Consider the following 12333-nt stretch of genomic DNA (forward strand, 5'->3'; position numbering starts at 1 on the left):
ATAAGACTTGATTTTCAGCGGTACATCTGTAAACAGCAATTTTACATTTTCTCTGCATTAATGAAATACATTTCATTAATGAGATATTACTTTGTGTTTTTCCTTGATAACTGAAATATTTGTTCTTATTCTTAATTTTATGAAGAGACAAACACATTTTACAAGCAATAATTTTGAAGACATTCAGAACTTTATGCAGTTCTTCCATTATATATAAAAATTGATTTACAGATGAAAGTCCGTAATTTATTCAACCATGAAAATTACCTTACCAGATACTACCTTACCCTGCTTATAAATTTGGAAATCTTGTATCACATGATTGGAAATTTTATGCCAACCATCATTCAGTTTTCTCTGGTTAAGGTTTATCTCATTTATTGAGTCCTTCCTTGTACTAACAGACTACCTGTCCAGTGAATTAAGATTCCTTTCCTTTGCTGGATTACAGTTCTGCTGAGTTCTTGGGCCAAATTCCTCAGCAGGACAAAATGAGTGAAGGCCTCCTACTTAGACAGTAATCAACTACTTCTGCTGATGTGCCTACATCAGTGTTTTAGTTTGCTTCACACATGGGCTTTTCAATTTAAACTTCTAGACATCATGTTTATAAACCTTTGTTCATATCTGATCTTAAACTGAATAGAACTGGATTAATTTTTGATTAAAGTAAACAAAAAATGTACTTGAAGATCTCACAGATGCTTGCATGACATGAAGCCAGACCAGATCTACTCCGAAACAGAACATCTAAAGTGTTCATCACTCTTTGGATGATGGGTTCTCATGATCAACTGTTTTGCTTTACAAATCTGTTTCTACTGCACTTGGGGGGGGCGGGGGGGATGGGGAGGGCAGGAAATCAAAGAAGGGACTTCACTCAATAGATAAAACTCCACAATACCTTGCCTAGAATCTCTTAATCATAGGCTTGCCTGTCAAAATCTGCACAGATTCAATGTATGGTTAGCACAATTATTATAAGCAACATTGATAATGAGCCAATGACAACCTGTGGTACAAGAACTTTCTGGGCTACATAAATTGGAAGCCTGAAGGAGCATATAATGAAAATATCACTGGCACCCTTCATTTAGATATTCCACTAATCCAACAGAAACAGTCCATTAGTCTAGACATGTCTGTTCTGACCTAGATAGACCGTTCCTGTTTCTGACATAGCACAGACGTCAAAATCTTCATGCCTGTGTCTCTCTGAAATTGAAAGCCAATTGCAATATCCACTGGATTGAGGGTTCAGCTTCTCCATGATGTCTGTGAGGGTTACATGTTACCAGAACTAATGCAATAACCAGTAGAATTAACAACAAAAATCCAGAGACAAGGCACTCTATAAGGGCAATATAATTTCATAAATTAAATTATCTTTTCCCATAACTGTACTTTTTGTCTTTTTAAAATAACTACATAACATCTTTAAGCTGAGGAACACTTTGGAAACTTGACCACTTGAAAGGAGTCATTAGAAATACAGGACTTAAGATTGCCTGTGGTACTTTGACTCCCCTTCCTTGCTGCTATTGTGTAGCTTGTGTGTTACAATGCATCTTAAATTAGATAATGCTTTCTGTTTTTTGTTTTTTTTTTTCTCCAGAGAAACCATCTGATTAAGTACACAGGATGATCACTTCTGAGAAGGAAGGAAAATGATGGGGTCAATCTACCACAACATTCCCTGCCTAATTTATGGCAGAATAGGCAGATGCAAGGAAAAAAAAGAGCTCTGGACTGAACAAAGAACCAAGCTGTTCGGTAAGCAGAGGAATTGGTGCAGTATTGTAGTGACAAGCAGCCTGGCATCTTTTGGCTGATTTCCAAACTCCTTCCCCCACCCCCAGAGCTCCTTCTCCACTTCATGTCTGTCCCCAGGAAACAACTGACATGTGGTGGGTAGTTAGAGCTGAGCACGTGCTCACTGGCTGGGCAGCTGACAAATAGACAATTGTGGACCTGTGCCAGCCTTGTCCTCATAAGGGTGCTCCTCTGGGCCTGTCTTCTCCATTCCACTGCCAATTTTAATGAAAGGTTTAAGAACTTTGGAGGCTTCTAAATCTCATTCAAACCGGGTCAGTTTAGCTAACAGGTTTAGTTCTCTCCCCTCTGCTCCCGTATGATGCTGACCAGGTCAGCATAAAATTTTTCCAAGAAAAGCTTCCCCCCACCCCCCCCCATCCATCTTCTGGGTGCTTAGCATGAGACACCTAAAGTTCAGTCTCCATATCTACAGCTGATTTTCCATTTTAACAATTATGACAATAGGTACTAGCTTTCCTGGTAGAAAAATAAATACGTCTCCTTCCCTCAAATGGACTTTCTATAGAATCACAGAATATCTCAAGTTAGAAGGGACCCATAAGGATCATTGAGTCCGACTCCTCACAGGACTACCTAAAACACCTGTTAACCCTCATAGTTCTCATCTGGCATTATAACATTAGCATGTGACTGAAAAGACTGCATCATTATACACTCCGTTTCATAAAAATGAAAATAACTTAGTGTAACAGCACTGACTGCACCAGTAGGCCTTAATTGCCCTGACTTTATATAGGTAACTTCACCACTGTCTGTGAAACACTCAAGTGTTATGTGTGACTAGAAAAAAAAGAAGAAAATATGAAATCTTGTGTTTATTATTGGTTTGTGTGTTAAGCAGTCAGGAATTTTGGAATTACATGTTGAAAACAAAGAATAAAATAAAATATTAAGTAGTTGTTAGGTCAGTACTTTTTATAATGTATGAAGAAGTTAACTATACAAACCCTTAAATAGTAATGTAACCTGGTATGATGCATATAAATGAAGGTCATGTTGAAATCCATGGAAAGCTTTCATTCTGACACTTCCTAATTTACGAGTGACTGACTTTCTGAGCTGATCTTTACTTTAAAGAGGTGTTAAGACCTTTCTGTCCAGTCATCCATATCTGCTCTGGCATGTGTGCTACAGAGTATGCTACATACTTGTTCATGTAACAAATTACTCCCAAGTAAATATATTTTTGTAATTAAGGTGTCTATACGAAACATCTTTCTAAGAGCCAAAAGCTTTGCTGATACAAGAAAGCCAAACTGTACTGGAAGGGTCAAGAGACAGGGCAGGGTAAGAGGCAGCAAGATGCAGACTGTTGCTATGTGCAGGATTTCCTAGGTGCAGGGCTCTCAGCTGCTGCCCACTGTCTAGGGAGGGCTTTAGAGCACAACAACAAAGAGCTAACAGCCATTCAGAGTCCTGCTATGCACAGCAGCACTCTCCTCTGAAGCATCTTTTTGGAGAGTTGTGATTTAATTCCCTCATGTGAGCACAGACTTCTGCTCTAGTAAATTATATATACACACACGTTTGTTGAATTTTGTTTTATATAATGGCTTGACATGCTCCCATGAAAGCCTCTGGGAAAGAAGAATGTTATGAAATAATAAACAGACCAGGCTCTTACTAGAAGACAATTTTGTGTAAATTAAGTTACATGAATGTTATTAATTTTTAAATGCCATTTTGATTTATAGTAACAGTCAAGATTATTGAGCCTCCACAGCTGTAGCTTGCTTTTAAAAAACAACAAGGCTGAAGCCTATTGCTTGGAAGCTGTTAATCCTCTATGACAGTAACATTTTTCTTTTTCATTTATCTAGGTTCTTTTGGCTATATTTTAAATTTCTTCATGTACCAAGTTGCAGAGACCATTTCTGCTATGCCTTGTACTTGTTGAACATCAGTATCTTCTATCATTCGGTCCCATAGCTGGCTCAAAAGTCTATTGCTGTGCATAAGACAGAGGCAAGACTATGCACAGGAGGCTCACTACTTTCAACACAGACATTCACAGAACTTTCATTTAAGGGTCCTAACCACAGTGACCTCTTACCTAACCAATGGCAACTCAGTTGCACTGGTGAAAGCAGTTACTAAGCTATCTACTACACATGCAATTTCTAGGACCACAGTGAGATTGATTAGAGAAATGTTTAAAATGCTGATTAAAAATGCAGAACCTCAGTGAAACAGTTTATCTCTCTACACTATCCTCAGCCAGGTGGAGTCTTGGAGATGTGTATAAAAATGAGACAACATGCACTGGGATATTTTAATGAACAAAGCTAAAGGGAACCAACAGAAGGGCAGGGGTTGGAAGGGACTTCTAGAGGTCACCTAGTCCAACCCCCCTGCTAAAGCAGGTTCACCTAAAGCAGGTTGCACAGGATCACATCCAGGCAGGTTTTGAAAATCTCCAGAGAAGGAGATTCTACCACCTCTTGTGGAAGCCTGTTCCAGTGCTCTTTCACCCTCAAAGTAAAAAAGTTTTTCCTCATGTCCAGATGGAACTTCCTATGTTCAAGTTTGTGCCTGTTGTCCCTTGTCCTGTTGCTGTGCACCACTGAAAAGAATCTGGCCCCATCCTGTTGACACTTGCCCTTTAGACAGGAATAAGCATGGATAAGATTCCCTCTCATCCTTCTCTCCAGGCTGAACAGAGTCAGGTCTCTCAGCCCTTCCTCATAAAAGAGATGCTCCAGTCCACTAATCATCTTTGTAGCCCTCCGCTGGACTCTTCCCAGTAGTTCCTTGTTATTCCTGTACTGGGGAGCCCAGAACTGGGCACAGTATTCCAGATGTGGCCTCACTAGGTCAGAGTAGAGGGGAAAGATGACCTCCATCAACCTGCTGGGCCACACTTCTTAATGCACTGCAGGATACCACTGGCCTTGGCCACAGGGCACATTGCTGACTCGTGGTTAACTTGTTGTCCACTAGGACCTCCAGGTCATTCTCTAAGAAGCTGCTTTCCAGTAGGTCAACCCCTATCCTGTATTGGTGCATGGGGTTATTCCCTCCCAGATGCAGAACCCTACACTTGTCTTTCTTGAACTTCATTAGGTTCCTCTCTGCCCAACTCTCCAGCCTGTCTAGGTTACACTGAATGGCAGCACAGCCTTCTGGTGTGTCAGCCACTCCTGCCAGTTTTGTATCATCAGCAAACTTGCTGAGGGTATGCTCTGTGCCCTCATCCAGGTTACTGATGAATACTTCTGGGGAACTCTGCTAGTTACAGGCCTCCAATTACATTCTGTGTTGCTGATCACAACCCTCTGAGCTCTGCCATTCAGTCAGTTCTCAGTCCACCTCACTGCCCATTTACCTAACTCTAAGCTTCCTAAGCTTACTTATGAGGATGTTATAGGAAACAGTGTCAAAAGACCTGTTGAAGTCAAGGTAGAAAACATCCATTGCTATTCCCTCATCTGCCCAGCCAGTCATGCCACCACAAAAGGCTACCAGATGGGTCAAGCATGATTTCCAAACTCTTCTTTGTCTTTGACATCCCTTGCTGGATTTAATTCCAAGTGGGCTTTAGCCCTTACTGCATCCCTGCATACTCCGACATATTCCTCCAAAGTGGCCAGTCCCTTTTTCCACATTCTGTAAACCTCCTTCTTAAGAGCTTTTCCTGAAGCTCCTTTCTCATCCATGCAGATCTTCTGCCTCCTTTGCTTGATTCTTAAACAGAGGGATGACCAAAAACTATCCAAATCTGTTACACAGACTTACTAGGAGGACTGACTGCAGTAAGACATTTCCAAGTTTTACAGAGATTAAATTACGTCATATTTAAAACCATCCAAGCAGTGCTAAGTCAGCTTTGAAGAATAAGAGTTTGAAGAGCAGGTACACAAGGAAGATATTTACCTAGCTTTGCATGAAGCCTGGACAGAAAATAGCATGGAATATGTAGAACACTAAATAGTGGGAAGTGGGAAGTGTGAAAAGGTGTATAGGAGTGAAGGAAGAAAAGTTTCTGTGTGACAAAACACATCACTTTCCTTGAAGCAGAACGCTGAGGAAAAATTACAGAATTCAGCATAAGAAAGTAAATTTTAAGTTCCGACTGTAGTCAGGTTTAACTAAATATATATACAATACATCTAATATATCTAAATATAATTAACTAAATATATCTAATTCCTCTCACAAGGAGTGACATGTTGGATAACGGTAACAGAGGAGATAAAGCACTAATACTGTTACTGTGTCTCACTCATTTATTTATATATATATAATTTTTAAATATATCTATATATAAAATAAATCAGGAAACACTGAAAAAACGCTTTTGTACCACCTAGCTGGCTTAAAATAAAGAATATGGACAGTTGGAAAGGACCAGACATTCCCACTGCTTTCTCCTGTAAATCTGAAAGTTGACATGCATCTCAATTAGTGATAAATTTTAGCTGTTGCCTTCAAAAAACTGCTATGGTTAACATATTTTCTATTAGAACTATGACAAAGAAAAATAAAATTGAAAAAATACAGGTATGAAAACTGTTAATTCAATTTCCTTTAAAATGGAACAACTGCTAATGTAAGAGACTGACTATACTGCAATTACAATCCACTAAAAGACACAGTTTAGAAAATTCTAACACAAAAGGGACAGGTTGCCCTATTTTCCAAGGCTAGTTTCACAGCACCTTGCACAGAAGTGCAGAAGGACTTAACCAAAGGAAATTAGAAGAAAATTACCTCAACATGGAGAATTCCACAGCTATCTCTAGAGCCCTCCTTTGCATCACAGCAAGAGAGGCACACTTCAGGAGCATTGTAGGGAGGAGGAAGAGGATGAAGAGGAGAAATGACTGCTCCTTGTCCTGACTACTGGCATGAGGCAGATGTACTCCCTTCTTAGCTTTAAGTTTTTTTAGGACCATGAGGATCAGGCTGATAGAGGGAACAGAAGGGCTATCTATCCTAAAGGATATCCTAGGAGATAGGACTCTAACAGTAAGTACAAGAACCACAAACTCAGGAAGACAAACTGCTATTTAGAAAAAGATGGACATTAAGGGGGAAAAAAACCACCCAAAAGCCAATCCCAAACCAGACATTCAATAGCCATACAATGTACAAATATATAAGCAAAAATCATCTCATCATAACAAGCTGGGAAGAAGAGTAATAATGGCTATTAATGACAATAACAGGCCAAATTATCCTTCTGTAGCCATACGGTTCTATAACTCACCAACCCATTTTTTTTTTAAATTTTTTTGAACCTTAAAGTGAGAGAAAAAAAAAGTTTCATGTAACTTTCTGAGAACATCTTTAATTCTGATGAAAATGCTGATCTCTGAAACATTTTGTATGTAAAAATATAGAATACACTCTGGTCTCTGGACAGGCAAAACCAGGCTTAAGTGATAAGTTTTAGGGCATCATAAATATTCACGGAAGTATTATTTTTCCTCTACTTCCAGAGAATGTTTGCCCATGTAAGACAGCTGGCAAAAGTTATTGAAATGAACGTCAACAGTGATTGTTCCCAGAAAGCAAGATGTTAGGATGGAATTTCTATGGTTGGAACAACTTTCAAGAAAAGTATAAATCATTCACTGTAAATTAAGAAAAAAAGACAACATATTTGCCCCAAAAGGTCATGCAGATGATAGTGGATTATCTTGAATTACACTGAAGATCTGTGATAATGTTCGTTCCCTGGATTTAGGGATGATTAATACCCAAAACTGTAGTTGTGTCAGTTTGGGACAGCTAATAACATGCAAAATTGATATTTTTAATCTGTTTGTAGATATTTAGGAATAATTAATTTACAGCAAATAGTACTATGTATTCGCAAAGTAACTTCTCTGTGAACATACATTCTTCTACAGTAACGTGAAAAAAAAAAAAAAAAAATCTTCATTTTATTTTTCTAAACCCAACAATGATATTGATTATAGGGTGTGAGGTGATCTGGACTGTCTGTCTCAGAATGGAAGCAGGACTACTAACTGCATCTGAAAACAAAACCAAACAAGACACTGCAAAGATTATTTTAAATTAAAGAAACAGTGAAGCATCAAAAGAAAAATTTGGATTATTAAAGTGTCTTATGTAGTCTTGATGAGCTTTTTATTTTCAGGACCTCCTATTTAATAGTATTTCTTTGAAGTAAATGCAAAACCAAAAGAAAGTATTTTCATTCAATTGTCATGTAAGCCTATTGATGAAATTCCAAATGCATTCTTTAGACAAACATTTTCAGTAGTGGCTGTCTCTAAAATTAAGTTTCCTTGGTATTTATTTTTTTGTCGATTTTGGGCAAGCTGCTATTTATTAATCATTAGTAAATACAGCTGTATTTGGTTGCTGATCTTTATGTTTGAAAACCATACACACACAAATACACAGCATATTAGTGTTAGGTTCAGAAGAACCCTACTGTTACCTATGGAAAAAAATAAACTAATTTGCTACTGAAATCACGATACACACAGAAAATATTTTTCATATTCCACCTTCTCTTTTAATCTCAGACAATATTAGATAGACTTAAACTTCTAATTACTACTAAAAGATGTTTACCCACACATGTTCACAGAAGGTGGCAATGCTGTACTGCTTCTCAGCAATCTTCTGCAATATCTGACCTTCCTTACAGCACAAGACTTGCTTTATGCCTAACCTAGATCATCTTTGCTGTACTGAAATCTTTATTTAACTACCTCAAGAGACAGTAAAAACTCTTCTCTAGAGCAATCTTTTACCGTATTCTGAAGACTTATCATGTGTCCCTAATGATGTATTATTTTGGTTGAACGAATCAATAGATCAAGTTGTCTAAGTCTCTGATAGTTATTTTGCACAGTGTTCCATTATGAAGAGATTATGGATGTACTTATACACCTGCCTGTCTGTCTGGTTACCAATCTGACTATTTAGCTACACTTTTATTATTATAATTAGTATTATAGTATAGTATTATAAATAAAGCATGGTTAATTATTATGGTACAGTGAATTTATCTTGGATAGAAACAAATGCAAGGTAACCATAGGTTTCTAAGTGAACAGCAATGTAAGAAAGAATTTCCAAAATCCATAGCAAGTGGAATATTTCAAGATAGAACTTGAGAGAAATATGCATAGTTAATGGTCTTCACCTTAACAAACAAAACAAAACAAAAAATTACTGTTGCAATTCTGTTCAAATTAAAAAGAAAAGAAAAAGTTGAATACACGTCAGGAACTCTCCTTCAAATCTAAAGTAAATGTCCTTGGGAGTCTATATGGAATTCATTGGCCGGTCAGAAAGGCTATACCTTGTATTCAGATGCCAGTTGAGCTCTTTCTTGCCTTTTTGGATGAAGTTTTTTTCTACTACTTAATAAATGTATACTTTTCTGAAGACAAACTGATTACCTTCATCCATTAAAGATTTCAGGTATCAAATATCTCTAAAGATAAGGACACTTTTACTGAACTTACAAATACATTCAAGGTGGTTGGTTGTTGGTTTTTTGTGTGTGTGGTTTGTTTTGTTTTTGTTTTGTGTTGTTCTTTTTTTTAAATAATAAAAAAATATGTTTACCTTTTGGTGAATAAAAAGTCTTCAAAGGTATTTGCTAGCTCTGGCCACATACTGTCAAATTTTCCAGAAGATGCATGTTGCCTTGCAACAGGTAGTCCAATAGAAAGAACTTTAAGAAGAGAGGACACAGCTAGCTTCCATGTGCTTTCAGAAGGACAGGAATATTTCAGACTAAGAGGTATCCTTAGCGTCTGCAAAATGACAGTTAAAACAAAATCTATAGTTGCTCAGACAACTCTAAGAATACGATTGGTTTCAGCAGAAGATCTTGGCAGATATCATCATAGATAACACGACACATCCCTTACCTTTTCTGCTGGTATATGAGAAGCTCTTTTAAAAATATAAAGATGATTTACCATATACCAGCTGACTATAGCAAAAGTCTGTTGCTGAGTACAAGGTTAGAAGACAGACCTGATGCCATACCAATTACACTATGAAATTACATACAAATTTTCTTCCTCTGTATTGCCATTCACGATTTCTGCTAAGCCTGACAAAAGGGCTGTCCTAACATCTACCATTGCAAGCAGATTATTATCATGTGTGTATTCTGGAGAGTTTAGTCCCATACCTAGAAAGCTATTCCAAGTGATTACACAGTAAAGAAGAAAAACATCATTAAATTCACATTCTTACTAATATGCAGAAGTCAAAGTGTATCCATAAATGACATAAAGTTTAAAAGCAAAAGGAATTAGTGAAATTCTAAGATAAAGGCTGCAATACAACCCAAATGTATAGCAGATAAAAACACAGCAAATTTTAAGTCTTTTAGATAGAAAGACTCATTATTTCCAATATAAGCTCAATGAATTCAGAGCACATACAGGACACTTTTACCTTAATAATGTTCTGAAGAACCTTCTCTGTTACCACAGCTTTATGGCAAGCTGTCTTTTGGTACAAGTCCACAACAACTTCCAATGATCTCTCAGCAAATGGTACATAATTCAATGCTACCCATTCCGCCTAGGAAAAGAAATCACTGAATTACTGAACTACATGGGAAAACTTATTAATTAGGAGCAGCAAACGTATGTTTTGCATTGAACTCTGCTTAATGCATGCAAGGTTTGCTAAGAATATGGTCCAAGCAACAAAACTGCAAATACAACATAGTCTGACTATGAAAATGTACTCTACATTGAAGTAAAGTACATTTAAGTAGGAGAGATGTTGCAGTCTAGGCAAGACAACTACTTTAGGACAATCTTTAAGGAAATTAACTCACCGGTGCAAATAGTTGTATCTAGTGTGATTCCATTGTGTTGCAGGACAAACAGAATAAGAAGAATTAATACATATATAATAGTTACCTCTTTGATTACAGTGAATCAGATGCTCATGCTTAGTGAACAGCAGAGTACACAGATAAAAAGAACTACTGAGTATGTCCCATTTCTCTACAGCACGTGCAACTCAAAAATTTGCAGCTTGAGGGAATTTTCTCCATTCTGAATTATTGTGTCTTTCTATGAAATTTGGTATCACATGTAGGACAAGTTATTTTAGATTAATTCACTGGACAAATTTAGACACATTCACTATGTCTGGCATCCAGACAAGACCTTTTCTACACAGAGGAATACAGAGTGTGAAAGCAAAGCAGAATTCAAAGGAAGCAAACAAAGATTAAAAAAGCATGTAAAAAAATACTAAGAAATTATTACTCAACATGCACAGCAAAGTTTTTACAGATGGAACAAATGCATCTTGCTAAACAACCTATATCTGAAGCTGAACTGGGGTCACCAGCCAAGTGAAACTAGCAAGATTTGTCATTAATTACCTGATTATACTTTGCATTTGCAATGTGCTTTGTTTCCAGCTGCCCATACTGTGGAGGCTTGCAGGAAAATTCTACAAAGGCCAACAGCTGGTCGAAGATTGCAGGATACATTATCTGCATACTTTCTGAGCCCACACATATAGCCTATACAAAAAAATAATACAAAATATTAATATATATCTTGAGTTTCCATATTCAAAAATGTGCACCAGTACAAGGAACTCCTAAAGAGAAATTCCCATGTAAGGCTATGCAAGTCATGCTGGATAAAAGACATTGTGTCGTTCCAACAGTTTAAGAAGATTAAATTTTGTTATTTTATTAAAGTGGATTAACTGGCAAGATACCAGGCATATAGAGTTTAGTAAATACATTTAATCCAATAAAAGATGTATTTTCTTTACAAACTCTGCTTTGACATGACAGCAAACTGTAAGTCTTACACAAGTCCTGTCTGTTGATCTCTGCCACATCTTCTTTATATTCGATTTCAAGAAACATTTAAATCTCAGAAGTAACTCATACAAGAATTTTCTAAGTAGTTAAAGTTGTGTCTTACAGAAAGCAATATAAATAAAATGACAATTATATTATTTTGGTCTAGCTGCAACTCATAATCTTGCTTTAAAACTGAAAATGTTTTAGAAAGGGTGTACTTAGAAGATTTCAATGAAATATTATATTGTCACAGGATAATGACTTCCTGTTGCAATATAAATCCTAAGGCAATCTTAGGGCATTTATTTTCAAAGCCAGATAAAATGATTCTATGAAGTTATTCCAATTATTTTTCTGTCATTTTAAATGTCTAGCTTTCCTCCCAAAGTCTCTCCTCTTAAAACTTAAAAAACCAGCCTATTTACTGCTCCACAAAAAGACCTTGTGCTTGTCCTGTCGTTTTCCTCTGGGGAGGAATCAAAGCCCCTTCTCATTAAGCACACATCATCCATGGCTGAACTCACTCAAGGTGTCAACAGTCCCAAAGCTGTCTGAGTGCAGCCTCCATGCTGGAGCTCTGTCACGAGCGGTGGCAGTTTATGGGCTTGCAAGTATCCTGAGTTACCAGTCACAAAAGGGAGCAAGCCAAGAGGGCTAAAAGCAGTGTCAACACCCCTAAGACCTAGCTGCACCTTCAAGCAATCTATGAC

General features: G+C 37.2%; 1 protein-coding gene across 5 annotated transcripts in view; it reads right to left on the bottom strand.

The window, feature by feature from the left end:
• The window catches only part of MON2 (MON2 homolog, regulator of endosome-to-Golgi trafficking), an 87768-nt gene that overhangs the window by 15183 nt on the left and 60252 nt on the right, over nucleotides 1–12333 (bottom strand). For 3 of the 5 annotated variants that reach the window (XM_051628329.1, XM_051628294.1, XM_051628311.1), the window contains 4 exons: nucleotides 11186–11329; nucleotides 10628–10645; nucleotides 10237–10365; nucleotides 9391–9581 (listed from right to left, as the gene is read on the bottom strand). In XM_051628329.1, the coding sequence (XP_051484289.1) occupies nucleotides 9391–9581; nucleotides 10237–10365; nucleotides 10628–10645; nucleotides 11186–11329 (482 nt within the window). The remainder of the gene's footprint in view (nucleotides 1–9390; nucleotides 9582–10236; nucleotides 10366–10627; nucleotides 10646–11185; nucleotides 11330–12333) is intronic. The other 2 variants (XM_051628302.1, XM_051628320.1) reach the window with 1 other exon arrangement.

This window comes from Apus apus, chromosome 1 (genome assembly GCF_020740795.1).
Source record: "Apus apus isolate bApuApu2 chromosome 1, bApuApu2.pri.cur, whole genome shotgun sequence".
Lineage (NCBI taxonomy): Eukaryota > Metazoa > Chordata > Aves > Apodiformes > Apodidae > Apus > Apus apus.